Below are 16,620 nucleotides of genomic sequence, written 5' to 3' on the forward strand. Positions count from 1 at the left end.
TGGTATATTCCTGTAGATGGAACATTGTGGCATGGTGCACAGCAAAGGCTGTGGATCCCCTTTCTGCCCCTCTTTCAGAGGTTCTCCTCTTTATTCTCTCTTTGGCCCAGCAGGGCTCTGCTCTGGTCACCATTAAAGGCTATCTTTCGGCCATTTTGGCCTTTCTTGGCCTTCCTGATCAGCCTTCTCTTTTCAAATCCCCTATTGTAAACAGATTTCTGAAGGTCATTACTCATCTCTTTACTCCTTCTCCTTTTGTAATGCCCCAGTGGGATTTGAATCTTATCTTGTGTGCTCCCTTTGAGCCACTACATAATTGTCCTTTGTCTTCTTACTTTAAAGGCTGCTTTCCTGCTTGCCATAACCTCTGCTAGCAGGTTGAGTGAGCTTCACGCTCTGTCTTCCAAACCTTCATTACTTGTTGTCCATCCGGACAAAGTGGTCCTTCGTACTAGGCCCTCTTTTCTGCCCAAAGTGGTTACCTTCAGTCAGACCATCACATTGCCCACCTTCTTCACGCCACTGCACCCCTCCAAGGAGGAGTAGAGATTCCACCATCTGGACCCAAAACGTGAACTGTCCTTCTACCTTGACCACACTAAAGACTTCAGCGTGGACGATCAACTTTTCGTGGGTTATGTCGGCGCCAAGAAAGTTTGGGCCATGCACAAATGTACCATCTCTCAATAGGTTGTCCTAAGCATCAAGATCTGTAATTCTTTGGCAAAAAGGAACCTACAGTAGTACTGCAAGCCCACCCTATCAGGGCGATGGCAGCCACTACTGCATTGGGACGTGGAGTTCCGCTGGTTGACATCTGCCAGGCAGCCACGTGGGCATCCCTGCACACATTCACAAAACATTAGTGCCTGGAAAGCCAAGTCCGGAGAGACGGCTTTTTTAGCTGTTCTGTTCTCCAGGACTTCCTGGTGTGAACTTAGTTTGCAGACCCACCACGGGGTCGGCCTTGCTGGGGTATCTATTTTAAGGTAAGGAATCTATAACTACAGTCTCTTTCAGATGAACAAGTTACTTTCCTTCGGTAACAATGCATCTGTAAGAGACATATGTCGTTATAGATTCCTTACCAACACACCCATGCGAACTGACTTCTAGCGATAGGGCCTCCCTTACAGGGCCCTAGTTATGTGCACCAGGGGTCAGTGTCTTGCATGGCTCTGCGCTTCTGGCATGGAAAGTCATGTCAGAACTGACGTCAGCGAGCAGGGGTGGGTTCTAAGTAGACACCTCAACGTCATCCCGCTAATGATCGACGCGGAGTCGACCGACGCCACCTACCGACGCGCAGGGTTACTGCTATGAAACTATTTCTCCGGATCCAGTCTGACGCCTGGGGGAAATTCTAAGGTAAGGAATCTATAACATATGTCTCTTACAAATACATCGTTACCGAAGGTAAGTAACTTGTTCATTAGCACATCAACAAACTAATGTAGAACAAGCAGTGCTAAAACACTTTTTCAAACAACTGCAACACCCACTGGTTAGCCACCCCTTTGGGAGAATACTGCTATACAGTCTATGCAAAAAGCATGTGTATTTACAGCACACATGACTCGAACGGATTATGTTACCCTATAAGCATCTGTTCTTGGCATGTAGAGCTGTAGATTAACATGCACCCTCCTTCCTCCGTGGACACCTGTGGTTGTTGCAGTTCCTATTATTCACGTTACATATGCATGGACATCTCTATACTACACTTAGTCCATTCTCACCCTCTTGCGGGGAAGCAATCTAACAATGGAGTCAATCCCCATCCGCATTATCACCGAAATGAGGAGTCCCCTAACCTTGTGACTGGAAAATACATCTTCGAAGAAAAACAACTTGCAAGCATCCAGACCCAACGCTAGATGGTAATAGTATGCAAAGCATGTGAATCTACATGCCAAGAACAGATGCTTACAGAGTAAGTAACATAATCCTTCTCCATCATAGAAATGTATGTTTTAATATTTACGAAGAAATCTGATATCGCTTCTGTATTCTTTTTCAGATCTGTACCAAATGTGTGCGCTGCAAGAGCTGTGGCTCTACCACCCCAGGAAAGGGATGGGAGGCCCAGTGGTCTCATGATTTCTCCCTTTGCCATGATTGTGCCAAACTATTTGCAAAAGGTAAGTGAGAACTGGAGCTTGATAGTTATGATTTCATGTATTTTAGAGGGGTTACTCTTTTTAGACTGCAAGTTACTTACGTTGGAAGCCCAGCCTTCTCAGAGAAGCTGATTGGGCCAGCACAGTTACTGGCAGTGCAGTCTATTAATATAGGTTTTACAGGATTATACAGGAATGCTTCACAGCAATAGAACAATTTATAACAGCAGAACTGCAGTGTCCAGTCCAATCACCTATGCATTCATTAATATCACGTAAAGGGCAGTCAGTAAATGGTGGGTTCAACATGCTACCTTTGTGCAAGTACCATTTCACAGTAAGGCAGAATAAACTATGACAGTCTTATAATTCCACCAGAAAGGAATCCAGTCTGATGGGTAGGCCAGTGGGTCTGGAAAGGTGTCAAATGTTCTATGGAAGACATTGATGCCTGCTGATTCTTTCCAGTGTGTTCAGTTCTGTATTAAGGGTACTTTCATTGTTGTTGTAAACATTGAACAATCTCCACTTATATGCGAGATCCCAGAACCCTTCATTCAACAGAAAGAATAAACAAATCGTGCCTATAGGCAACAGTTTCTTTCTATGGTTTAAGAACTACAAAGAGCAGCATTGATCCTTCCGTTGTTTGGGAAATTGAATCCATAGTCCTCTCATAATACCTAAAGAAAAGGTTGTCACCTTAAGTCAGCCGTAAGCCACCACAGTCCCAGCATGCACCCTTTCACTCTCTGTTTTTTTCTTCCTCTTACTGATGAAAATCCCGGAGCTCTAGCCTCCTTGTAAACTTTATTTTTGTGTTAAAATGTAATCTGTAGGGCAGTTTTATTTTGCTGTGGTCAACATTCTTAGTGGTCGTTTTCATTAGGAAGACATTTTCTTCTTAAGGTGTACTTTATTTTTCTGCATATACCTGATGGCATATTTTTTCAGTTTTTCATGTTATCCAAAAGCTGCTTTCTCAACAGGCTCTTCCCCTTGGGTTTAGAATCCAGTGGAGAATGTTTTTTTCCAAATGTGGCTAATTTTGGGTTGGAACAAAACTGTTTCTGGGGAGGGAGAAATTTTAAAAGTAATTCTATGCTAAACATTTTCTGGGCTTTTCCTTGGGTCTTCAGTCGGACTTTGCAGGACCGTGTGAGAGGCTAGGGCATCAAAGTAGTCCAGGGAGCGTCCCTACCAAAATCCTTAGAGCCACACTCCCTCTGTCGTTGCTCAAGAACACAGCATCATATTTTCACTTCTGCAGATATTCTTGTGGTGTTAACTTTGAGGATGGCTAGACATCATTGAGGTGTCTTGACTTGTAATGTCCCTGTAGGAAGCTGGCTCTGTATATGATATTGCCACTAGGTGGTAATACTGTGCATAGAGACCAGGGTTCCCCAAAAGTGTAGAGGGCTCAATGCAAAACCAAAAGTGCTCTATTAGTGGGAGTGTGGGCGAGCAGCCTTAGGCCTGACACAGAGGAGTGCAAGACATTTATTCCACACACATGATCAATAAAGGACACACTACTCCAGAGGGAGATCCAGATCAATTTTATAAAAATTATACTTTGTGCTTTATTTTAAGACCCAGGTCTTCGTAATCAGAGAAGTATGTTTTTATTAAAAAATACTTTTCACTTTCAACAATCGACAATTAGAAACATTTTCAAACTGTTCAATGTTATCCTATGGGGAAAACATTATTGGGGTTAAACAGGTAAGTATTGAACTTCCAATTTTAGTCTTCAGAGCCAAAAGTCAGCACGGGCCAGGGGTCAGGTAGGTACCAAAACTGCACCACTAGCGGCATACGGTCAGCTGGGTACAGAGGTCAAAATCAGAGTTACACCCAATTCTTGCCAATGGAGCTAGGGGGTGCCTAAAACCACATTGCTTGCAGGTTGGTAAATCGGTTGCAGGGGCCAAGCTTTTTTGGGGGGCAGGGGGGTTTGGGGGTGTTGCACAAGAACAGCGGGAGCCACAAAACAGCACCAAACATACACCATCTGCGGCAAGGAGGCTGCCGGGTCCGAATATCACAATGGGCACCCAATGCTTTTCAATGAGGATACTTTGGTCGACAAAGGGGCTGCAGGCGTGGCACCGGAGGTTGCAAGAGATGGACCAATGACAGCAGAGGTCAGTTGGAATGTAGAGGGTCGTAGGGGTACAGTCTCGTCAGCTCATCAAGGCCCAAGGGCTTCGTTGCAGGGGTGCCTTTCGACATTGGAGTCTTCTTACTGGAGCCGGTTGCGGAGAGCAGAGCAGAACAGAGGGTGGAAGAAAGGTGTTCACCACTAAGTGTAGTGACCCACCCCTACCCTAACAGGCCAACAGAACCCAAAGAAGCCTGTGTGTTAGTCACTTCACCTACCAGTGAAGAGCTAAAGGTGTGGTTCTGGGCACTGACAGCTGTCCGTAGCCTCTGCTGGGTGTTAGCCTTCATGGCAGCACTGTCCTGGGTATGGCAGTCTAGGCCCAAGATGGGGTAAAGATCTAGGAAAAGAGCATTGGGAATAAGGTCCTGAAACTGTTGAGGTAGGCCAGCCCCCAAAGGAACTGACCTGGACAGAATGATGTAAGACAGAATAGGCCCTGCAACTTTCAAAACATTTCCTCTACTCTTCCTCGCCTGAAAGGCTAGAAAGACACTTCCAGATTTGGCTGAGTCTCCTGGCCTTTGGGCGGGGGGGGGGGGGGGGGAGGACTTGTGTAGGAAGCTGAGTTTCTGTGCAGGGAACCCCCCCACACACACTTTTTGTCAGATTACTGATGCACTTTGACTCTGTGCCCTGGGTCCCTGCCAATCAGGTTCCCAGCCCCTGTGTTATTTCCCAAAAACGGTACCTTGTACCCCCAATCGGCACCTCTCTGGCCACAAGTCAGTCCCTTGTAAAAGGTACCATGGGTACCAAGGGCACTTTGGCCAGGGAAGGCCTCTAAGGGCTGCAGCACTCCTTGTGCCACCCTTAGAAGCCCTGTACCTTTACACACACACACACACATTGCCATTGCAGGCTGCGTGTTTTGGTGCAGAACAAAGTGAAGAGTCGACATGGCACACATTCCTGCTTGCCTAGCCTACAACCCACTGCCCTGGCATAGATCAGTCACCCCTCTAGCTGAGTGCACTATACCAGTGGTGAGGGTACCGGTGCATGAGCCCTATACCCCTACGTGTCTAAGTCCATTCTTAGACATTTTAAGTGCAGTAAAGCCATTAAGAGTATTTGGTGCTTGTCATCACGAACTCTACAGCACTATAATGGCTTTGCTGAAAACTGGTAAGTTTGGTATCAAACTTCTCAGCACATTAAACCCACACTGATGTCAGTGTGGGATTTGATGAAAAATGCACACAGAGGGCATCTTAGAGATGTCCCCTGAAAACTAACCCGCCTCTAGTGTCCCGGCTGAGTGGTTGCTTTCAGCTGCCACAACCAGACTTGTTTCTGGACCCCTGGGTCGAGTGCCTGCTAATCTCTGGGGCCTCAAACAATGCACATCCTGGGATGAGGTGCCATGCCTCCTCTCCCAGGATGGGCAGGGTTCACAAAGGGAAAGCTTCAAAGGCTTGCCGCCTTTGTGAGCTTCCCCAAGCCACTTACTGCTTTCAGCAACTGGTCCCCACTGGTTCTGATCCCCACTTTGGGTGAAAGAACCAGCGGAAATAACAAGTGAGGGAAAGTGTGCTGACCTCTGCCAACTCTACACCTCAGGTGGGGGAGGGGAGGTGAAGCACAACTCTCAGTCCACGCCATCTTGAAGATGGGGGACTCAGCCAACCTGGGACAGGCTCATGCCCCCCTCCTACTGGAGGGTGGCATAATAGGGCGTGTACCCACCCCAGGGAAGAGACCCATTGGTCCCTACCTTTTAACTACCTGTAACGTTCCTAAATCTAGTTTTTAGGGGCACCCCTGAACCTTGCTTCCTCAGACAAGAAGAAACTACAAGAAGGAGGACCAAACAGCCGTGCAGCAGCTAACAAGAGGAAGACGCCCACTGACTTGGCCCCAGCCCTACCGGCCTGTCTCCACCTCGAACTTGCTTCTGCGAAATCCCAGTATGTCCTGCAGCCAGCAACCTCAAACCCCAGAGGACCTGCCTACCTTCAAGCACAAAAACGTTGTCTTCCGTGAACACCGGATTTGTTCACCTGCAACTGCTGGCTCCGGCCGGACAGGCAAATCCACCTGACTCTGCACCCGCGTCCACGGCCCAAGCGGGCAAACACCCCAAGGAGGTCACCCCGGCGACCCTGACACGAGATCCAGCGACCCCTGACCTGCCTAGAGCCGACGCCTGCAGCCTAAATCCAGAAAGCCCCCCTAACCGCGACCAGGAGCTGTTAAGAAGATCCGACCCCCAAAAGGCACCCCAGCACCCGACGCCCCACGGCCTTGTGCGCCCAAACCTACGGTGCCTAACCAACCCCTAACTTCCCAACTTACCTCTCGAAGTGATGGTCGCACCCAGAAGACCTTCATCCCGAGCCTGCTGTGTCTTTTCAAACTAGGTTCTCCATTGAAACCAACAGGGCGCCCGACGTCGAAACAGCACCCTGCACCTGGCCGCACTAGTGCCACTGAGAGTGCACCTTTGTTGCTAATCTGTTTCCCCATTTGCCCTGAGCTAAAGTCCAGGAGCTTTGCTCCCACCACCCAGTGGCCTGCCTGCCATCAGCCACCAACCGGAGGCCCCCTATCCCTGGTTGGATAACATTGGACCTCAGCAGTCTGCACCCGGCCGCCCTAGTGCTGCTGAGGGTGTAACGAGAGTGCATCCTTGACCCTGGGGGAACCCTTGTTCTAACCCCAGAAGCTCAACTCCAAAGACCAATTACTTACCTGGTAACCGTTAACTTCATTTCTCTCCATTGACTGTTTTTCTCCGAAAAATATTTTAAGTGTGGAGTTGATTTGTATGGAAACCAGAAATATAACAAATGTGCAAAGCTGATTTTACTCACCTTTTCTCTAGGAAATGTCCCAGTGTGATATCTAGGCATATCACAATGAGTAGAAAAAGTAATCTAAAAGGTATTCTGAAAAGTAACTTGCCTGTAATTTTCATTTTAAAGTCGATTCAAAGTATATGTACAGCATTTCACAGTATTGCATTACCAGTCATTCAAACTTTAACCATTTCAAAGTACATTTACAATTGCATTTCAAACTGTATATTTACTGTAAAGTATTTATCAACTAACCTGTGCCAGGCTTGCTTGGTTCTAGAAAATAAAATTACTACAAGAATATGTTTATTCAAAACCAATTGGTCTGAAGTTCAGTCTGAGTGTGTGAATTAATTTGCTGACTGAGTATGTACAACAAATGCTTAACACTGTCCTCTAAATACTTCCTTACTGCTCGACCACACTACTACAAATAGAGAGTAAGGTTCTATCTAACTTTACCTCTGCCTACCTTTAGGGTTCCACTGGACTCTGTGCACACGATACCTCCCTTTAACACAGTTTGGATTGCAATTGTAAATTTACTTTTTGATTACACTAGTGTTACTGATCATGCAATGCTTTTCAGAATAGTCAAGTCATCAACACTTCTATAGCGCAAACATATCACTCCGAAGAGTCTCATGGCGCTTGCGGCGGCTGGAAGCGGAGAAAGAATTGGACAAGATTACTGATCAAATAACCAGGTCTTATTTCGAAAACACCCTAGAATGGGGATGGATCGCAAGTCAGCAGGCAACTTGTTCCAGGAAAACGGAGCTAAGTAAGAAAAGGATCTACCACCCTGCCTGGTGGTGTATATTCTGAAGGGGGTGAGCAGGGACTTAGTACTCGACCGCAGTGCCCTCTGAGGCTTATACCAGCAGAGTTTTCTGGACCAGTATTGTGGTTTGTTCCCATACAGATATTTATGGGTAAGGCATAAAACCTTAAAGAGAATGCGCTTTCTCACTGGAAGCCAGTGCAGAGCTCTAAAGACATGGGGCAGAAGAGGTTCATTGAGGGAGATTCAAAATCATTTTGGCCTCAATGTTTTGCAACGTCTGAAGTTTATTCAGAAAGGATACGTTTATGGACTGCAGGAGTGCATTACCGTAGTCCATTCGGTTAGTGATCAAACCCTGAAGCAACAGTTTTCTCGCTTCCAGGGGGATCCATTTAAAAACTCTCAGCAGTGTATGCAATATACCGAAACAGGAGCTGACAACATGATTAACCTGGGCCCTCATGGACAATTGATTGTCCATGTAAAAACCCAGGTTGTGGACCACCTCCTTGGGAACAGGACAGGCACCAAGGTCAATGGGCCACCATTCTGAGGACCAGTATTCTAACGCTTTCCCTAAAAGCATAATCTCCGACTTTGCACCATTCAGTTGAAGACGGTTGTCCTTCATCCACCTGTTGATATGGGACATACAGTTTTTGAAGCGCGTCATGGTTTCTTTTCGGTCAGGACCCAGTGTAACTATGATCTGAGTGTCACCGGCATACGATATGACCTCAAATCCGTGTGCTCTAATCACTGGGGCCAGAGGAGCCATATAAAGATTGAAAAGAGTGGGACTCAAAATAGAACCCTGCGGGACACCCATCGTGACAGGTCTAGTAGAGGAGGTACTGAGTCCCGACTGAACAGTGGTGCTACGGTCTGAGAGATAGCTTCTAAACCAATTCAAGGCCGTACCGCTGACACCAATCTCCCCCAGACGATGTATTAGAATGCTGTGAGAGATGGTGTCAAATGCGGCCGGCAGGTCAAGGAGTACGAGAATTACTGGTTGTTGTCTATCCAAAGCCCGCCTGATATTATCAGTGCCGTCTCCATGCTGTGAGCCACTCTGAACCCTGATTGTGAGGGGTCTAATAACTCATGACTCTCCAGATAACCGACAAGTTGCTGATTAGCAAGAGATTCCAATACTTTCCCTAAATAGGGCAGTAAAGAGATCGGACGATAATTGGAGAAAAGGCTGGGATCGGCCGTGGGTTTTTTTCAAAATAGGCTTCACGCAGGCAGTTTTCCAGCTTAAAGGGAAAACCGCTTCTGATAGTGATTTGTTAAATAGATCAGTAATATTGTCAACCAGAGCGGGGGAAATCGTTACAAGTAGTTTAGAAGAAATCAGATCGGTGGGGGAACCGGATTTTATCCTCTGTAAAGTCTTAAGGACGACACATCATGGCACAGAGAACAGCTCCGGAACCAGAGGACATCTTTGATGAAGGCCCCTCCTGAAGAACAAAAACTTTTTCATCCAGATCCCATCGACCCAAGGCAGAAAAAGATTTATATCAACCCCAAGACTGGACATGTCACCACGGTGCCCTGTAAAAAACGGAAACTGGACACACCACCTGCCCCGGTTCCTGTAAACAGGAAGGACTCTGCAACATCCCCTATGCCTCCTTCCTCTCCTATACTGCCTCCTATCCCACCCCCTCTGCCTACACCACCCTTACCTGTACCCTCTCCATCACATACACCACCTCCATAGGATGATGATGATGACCTAGGGGGTGGGGGTGACCCTAATGATCCGTTCACGGATCCAGACACCTCACCACTGGAAGATTGGACATTCCCCCTACCAGACATGCCTGACCCTCAGCCATATCCCTCAAAACCATCGCCTCCTGACGATCACCTGGGGTTTGGCCAATTATTAAATAGAGCGGCACTTTACCACGGCGTCACAATGCACTCAGACGCACCAGAGAAAAAGACTTCCTATTCCACTTTCGAACAATCTCAAAAGTCTGTACAAATTCTACCCATGATTAAAGGAGACCTAAAACACGCCCCCCAAGTGTTTAAAGACCCCGTTCATGCCAGGGTTCTCAACCCAAGTATAGAAAAGAAATATAGGCCTGCCCCGGAAGATCCTAATTGCATCAAAGGGCAACTCCCTTTGGATTCTTTGGTCGTTTCCAATGCTAGGAAACGCGCCAACTCCCAAACCACAGGAGATACACCACCCCCAGACAAAGAATCCAAACTGTTAAAAGCCTCTGGCAAAAGAGTAGCAGCACAAGTCGCTAATCATTGGTGTATTGCCAACACACAAGCCCTACTAGCACGCTATGACAGGGCCCACTACGATCAATTAGAGACTCTCTTACAACATCTGCTAGACTAATATAAGACCGAGGCAAATGACCTTATCCAGGAGAGAAAGCTTATTTCAAATGCAGCAATTAAATGTGCGCTTGACGCCGCAGACACCGCCTCTAGAGCAGTAAACACAAGTGTGCTCCTTCGACGATATGCGTGGCTACGCATTTCAGGCTTTAAGCCAGAGGTACAAACTGCGATACTTAGTCAGCCATTCAATCAGGAACAGCTCTTTCGGCCAGCAGTAGACACTGCCCTTGGAAAAAATGAAGAAGGACACAGACGGCTAAGTCCATGGGAGCAGTACAGTCTCCCCAACCACATGGCTCCTTTCGGCGCTCCTTCTATAGAGGAGCCTCCAAAAATATGGGAGCGGACACCTTCTCTACATTCACCCAACAGTAGAGGATATTTTAGAGGCGGATACAGAGGAAACAACAACAAGGGGCGAGGTCGAGGTAATAACACTCGTACCTCCCCTGCCACAAAACAGTGACTTTCCTCCACTCCCCCCAGACCATTCCACTCCGGTCAGGGGAAGACTAAAACAGTACCTACCTGTCTGGAACTCAATCACAACAGAGAAGTGGGAAAGACAAATTATCTAGTATGGTTACTGGCTGGAACTCACAACTACACCCCCCCCCCACATATACCACCCAAACAGTGTTCCATGTCACCAGACCATCTTACGCTCCTCAAACAAGAGGTTCTCTCATTGCTTCAAAAACACGCAATAGAACCAGTTCCCTTAGAACATCAGGGTACAGGGGTATACTCACTCTACTTCCTAATCCCCAAGAAGGACGGGACTCTAAGACCAATACTCGACCTCAGACCCCTAAATTTGTATATCAACTCAGATCATTTCCATATGATCACTCTTCAAGTGCTCCCACTTCTGCAACATATGGCGATTTCCTTGCCACACTAGATCTCAAGGACGCCTACTTCCACATTCCCATACATCCTGCCCACAGGAAGTATCTAAGGTTCGTGGTGGACGGACAACACTACCAGTTCACAGTCCTTCCATTCGGGGTAACAACCGCACCCAGAGTATTCACGAAATGTCTGGCAGTAGTAGCAGCACATCTCAGAAGACAACAAATTCATGTCTTCCCGTATCTAGACGACTGGCTAATAAAATCCAAGTCATTCAACAAATGTGTTCTACACACTCACCAAACCATCCAAATCTTACACAACTTGGGATTCACAATTAACTATCCCAAATCTCATCTCTAACCCTCTCACATACATCAGTATATAGGAACCACCATAAACACTTCCACAGCCCTAGCATATCCCAGCCCAGCCAGGATAACCAATATACAAGCTCTTATCACGAAATTTCAAGTCCAACACTCCCTTCCAGCAAGAGTGTTCATGCAACTCATAGGCATGATGGCGTCATGCATCTTCATTGTACCTTATGCAAGACTTCAAATGCGTCCCTTGCAAGAATGTCTAGCACGTCAGTGGAACCAAGCTCACGGACAACTTACAGATCTGGTGTTGGTAGACAGCCGCACACATCGCTCTCTGAAAAGGTGGAACGTAACAAACCTGTCCAAAGTGCGGCCGTTCCTAGAGCCTCTTCCACACATAGTGCTGACAACGGACGCATCGCTCACAAGATGGGGAGCCCATCTCCTCGGCCACTCCACTCAGGGCAAATGGACCACTCAACAGAAAGTGCTCCATATCAATTACCTGGAACTGCTAGCAGTGTTCCTAGCACTAAAATCATTCCAACCACATCTCCAGAATAAAACTGTCCTCATACGGAGAGACAACATGACAGCCATGTATTACATACAAAAACAAGGAGGCACACATTCTCTCCAGCTGTCCCAGCTCGCACAGAACATTTGGAGATGGGCCATTCCCCAGAACATATACCTACTTGCAGAACACCTTCCAGGGGTTCGCAATCAAATTGCCGATCTGTTAAGTCGACAAACTCAACAGATTCACGAATGGGAACTACATCCCCAAGTCCTCCTGCCCTTTTCCCAACAATGGGGCCAACCAGACTTAGATCTGTTCGCCACACACGAAAACGCAAAATGCCCAACCTTCGCCGCCAGGTTTCCCCACCCGGAGTCAAAGGGCAATGCGATATCGATGAACTATGAACTGGTCAGGCAGATTTGCGTACGCTTTTCCGCCTCTCCCACTCATTCCATAAGTGGTACGCAAGCTCAGGCAACAGTCTCTCAAACTGATCCTAGTAGCTTCCACATGGGCAAGCAGCCCTGGTTCCCAACACTACTGGAACTCTCGCTAGTTCCACACCAAAAACTGTGTCTCTCCCCATCCTTATTATCCCACAACCATGGAGAAATCAGACACCCAGATGCAAGTCAACTGAATCTGGCGATCTGGCTCCTGAAGTCCTAGAGTTCGGTTACCTCATCCTGCCCCCAGACTGCATGAATATTATAAAGGAGGCCAGAAGACCTACCACTAGAGCCTGCTATGCTGCAAAATGGAAGAGATTTGCCATTTATTACTCTTAACAATCATATAAACCCACTGGATGCATCCATCCAGGACATCATTTTCTACTTACTGCACCTGCAAAGATGTAATTTGGCATACTCATCCATACGTCTCCACCTAGCAGCATTAGCAGCCTACTTACAAAATAGACCACACTTGTCACTCTTTAGAGTACCTGCGATCAAAGCCTTCATGGAAGGACTAAAAAGGATTATTCCTCCCACATTACCACCGTCTCCAGTGTGGAATCTAAACATTGTTCTTACAAGGCTCATGGGACCCCCATTTGAACCTCTGCATAAATGCGAACTACAGTTCCTCACATGGAAAGTGGCTTTCCTTATCGCGATCACATCCCTCAGAAGGGTAAGTGAAATCCAGGCTTCAACCATTGTGAGAAAGTGCCATCTTTCTTGCATGGTATGCCCCCACTTTTTGCTGAATTGCTGAATGTACTGTCACTGAGTGTGCCCTGAACTCCTGCCAATCAGGTGCCCAGGGCCTATGTTCCTTCCCTAAAACACAAAACACAAATTGGCAAACCCTGGCCACATGTCAGCCCCTGGTAAATGGTACCCAGGGCCTTGTGACCAGGGAAGGCCTCTAAGGGCTGTAGCACTGATTGTGCCACCCTTAGAGGCCCTGTACCCTTACACACACACACTGCCCTTGCAGGCTGAGTGTCTGGGTACAAGACAAAACAATGAGTCGACATGGCACACATCCCTGTGTGCCATGCCAACCACCTACACTGCTATGGCATACATCAGCCACCCCTCTAGCTGGGTGCCCTATGCAAATGGTGTGGGCACAGCAGCAGGAGTCCTGTGCCCCTACAGTACCCAGGTCCATTCCTGGGCACTGTAAGTGCAGTGCTGCCATTTAAGAGTATATGGTGCTGGGAGCTCGTCAAACACGAACTCCACAGCACCGTAATGGCAACACTGAAGACTAAGAAGATTGGTATCAAACGTCTCAGCACATTAAACCCACACTGATGCCAGTGTGGGATTTAATGTACCAAGCACCCCTGAGGGCATCTTAGAGATGCCCCCTGAAACCTAACCTACAATCCACGTCTGTTCTGAGGCTGCCTAGGCTGCCACACAGCAGACATGTTGCTGGACCCCTGGGTAGGAGAGCCTCTGCTCTCCTGGGTCTGCAACAATGCACATCCTGGGCGAGGTGCTAAATCTCCTCCCCCAGGATGGGCAGGGGGAAGCTTCAAAGGCCTCTGTTAACTTCCCCAGGCCACTGCAACCCCTCACCCTGGCAGGAAGCTTGGCCAGAAAGCCCAAATAAGGACAGGGGATGTGCCAGCCTGCCAACCCCACCCCTCAGGTGGGGGAGGCGAGGTGAAGCACATCTCTGGGCTCTCTCCATCTTGAAGATGGGAAGCCCTGCCCAATCAGGACTAGGCTACTGCCCCCCTTCCCCAGGAGAGAGGCAGGATAGGGGGTGTACCCACCCCAGGACAGAGACCCATTGGACCCTGCCCTTCACCTACCTGTAACGCCCCTAAATCTAGAATTTAGGAGCACCCTGAACCTTCCTTCCCCAGATTCCAGATTCCAAAATCCGAAGAAGAGATAGAAAATAGAAGACCTGCTCTGCAGCTGCTAAGAAGAGGAAGACACCAACTGCTTTGGCCTCAGCCCTACCGGCCTGTCGACCCTCGAACCTGCTCCTGCTCCGTCTCCAACCCGGCATCTCTTGTGGCCAGCAACCTCACAAACCCCAGAGGACCTGGCAACCTTTTGACTCTAAGCCCCCTGGGACTCCCATGAGTAGAGGCTCTCCTAAAAAACTACTTCTAATCCCTGGCAGCAGCCCGGAACCGCGAACCCAGCACACTCTGCACCCGCCAAGCCTGGCCTGTGCCGGAGTGAACAAAGACCACGAGGACGACCCCACGGCGACTGTGACCCGAGTCCGGCACCCAAGGACCTCCTTCGACACTCCTGAAGAAGCCTGCAGCCTCAGAACCAGGTGCCTCCCCCAACCGCGATCAACAGAGGGTAAGATTTCCCGACACCAAAAGGCACCCCTGCACCTGGCGCCCCGCGGCCTCTTGTGCCCAATCCCGGGGTACCTACCTATCCTCCAACTACCCAACTTACCTCTCGAAGTGGTGGTGGCACCTGAAGAATCCTCGTCCCCGAGCTTGCAGTCTTTTTCTAAACTGGAGATTTCTCATTGAAATCAATTGAGCGCCCGAAGGCTCAAAAGCACCCTGCACCCAGCCGCCCGAGTGGCCCTGGCAGTGCAACCTCTACACCTACCTACTTCCCTACTTGCCCTGAGTAAGTGACCAGGAGCCCAGCTCCCACAACCGCGTGGACTGCTAGTCAGCAGCCACCAACCAAGGCCCCCCTACTCTCATAGGATAACTTTGGGCCTAACTCTCTCTGCACCTGGCCGCCCTTGTGCCGCTGAGGGTGATCCAACTGTACCTACCTGACCCTGGGAGACCACTGAGTCTATGCCCAGAACCTTAACTCTGCCAGTCGAGTACTTCCCTTTAAACCGATAACTCCATGTTCTCCATAGGGTAACATTGACTGGCTTTTCCTGAAATTTCAAGTGTGGACTCTTCAAAACTTAAAATATTCACCAAAAATCAGCCGAGTAACGAAAACGAAAATTCTCACCTGCTCTTAGGTGAGCTCCCAGTGTTGGAGCTTGGTGCCCAGCACTGACTCTGAAAAATGCTTACAACTGTACTTACCAGTAACCCAATTTTCTCCCATAGGAATTCATTGACTGTTTTTCTGTGAAATTTCTTCTGTCAATTTCTGCAAATGTTAAATATTCTTTAAAAATCGTATAATATCTGAAAACTTAATTACTTACCTGTTTTGGATAAATGTCCCAGTACTGAGTCTAGGCAGCCAGTACTGGATTACAAAAGTAACGAGAACATACTATACCTGCAACTTGAATTTTCTGCCATATGGAATCATTGACTGTTTTCTATGAAATATTTTTTAAATGTCAACTTTTAAAATATCAAAATATTGTCTAAAAATCATTACAGTAATTAAGTCGACTTTTATCACTTGATTCTAAGTATTGACCCAGGACTGAATCTAGGATCCAGTCCTGGAATTCCAAAAGTAATCCTAAAAGTAAATTGTGGCAAATAACTTGAAACTTCCATTGAACTCAATGCATTATTGTGTGTAGAATTGTGTTGCCTATTGCAACCACTTGTAACTTCCTACAAAAGTCAATTGCATATTGCAAAAGTATTTATATAAAGCATCTCATTTTGAGAAAGTATATTTTAATACCTATTGTTGGTTCTAAAATAAAACAAGCATATATGTTTTTTATATATAAACCATTGGCCTAGAGTTCAGTTATTGAGTATGTGAGACCATTTGCTGACTGAGTGTGTGCAACAAATGCTTTACACTGTCCTCTGATACTGCCTTACTGCTCGACCAAGCTACCACTTTAGAGAGTAAGGTTATATCTAACTTTAGCCTCTGCCAAACCTCTGGGGACTGTGGACTCTGTACACCCTGTACCTATTTGGGAACAATATATACAGAGCCACTTTCTCACAACCATACATGAACCATTCTTACAATTACACCGTAACAAAGTGGTTCTTGGAACAAATCCGAAATTCCTTCCAAAAGTCTTATCTCCGTTCCATCTTAACCAATCAGTAGAGTTACCAGCGTTCTTCCCAAATCCAGACTCGGTGGCTGAAAGAGCTCTTCATACCTTAGACGTTAAAAGAGCCCTTCTTTACTACATTGACGGAACCAAATCATTCCGCAAAACAATTGTTTGTTGCTTTCTCTCCACCACATTAAGGCAACCCCATTTCCAAATCTGGGATAGCTAGGTGGATAGTTAAATGTATGCAAATATGCT

General features: G+C 47.4%; 1 protein-coding gene across 1 annotated transcript in view; it reads left to right on the plus strand.

Annotated features, from left to right (window-relative positions):
- The window catches only part of KMT2A (lysine methyltransferase 2A), a 1,466,550-nt gene that overhangs the window by 771,281 nt on the left and 678,649 nt on the right, over nucleotides 1–16,620 (plus strand). Inside the window, exon 13 of the mRNA XM_085645838.1 lies at nucleotides 2,021–2,141. Coding sequence (XP_085501964.1) covers nucleotides 2,021–2,141 — 121 coding nt within the window. The remainder of the gene's footprint in view (nucleotides 1–2,020; nucleotides 2,142–16,620) is intronic.

The sequence above is a fragment of the Triturus cristatus genome, chromosome 3_1 (genome assembly GCF_964204655.1).
Source record: "Triturus cristatus chromosome 3_1, aTriCri1.1, whole genome shotgun sequence".
Lineage (NCBI taxonomy): Eukaryota > Metazoa > Chordata > Amphibia > Caudata > Salamandridae > Triturus > Triturus cristatus.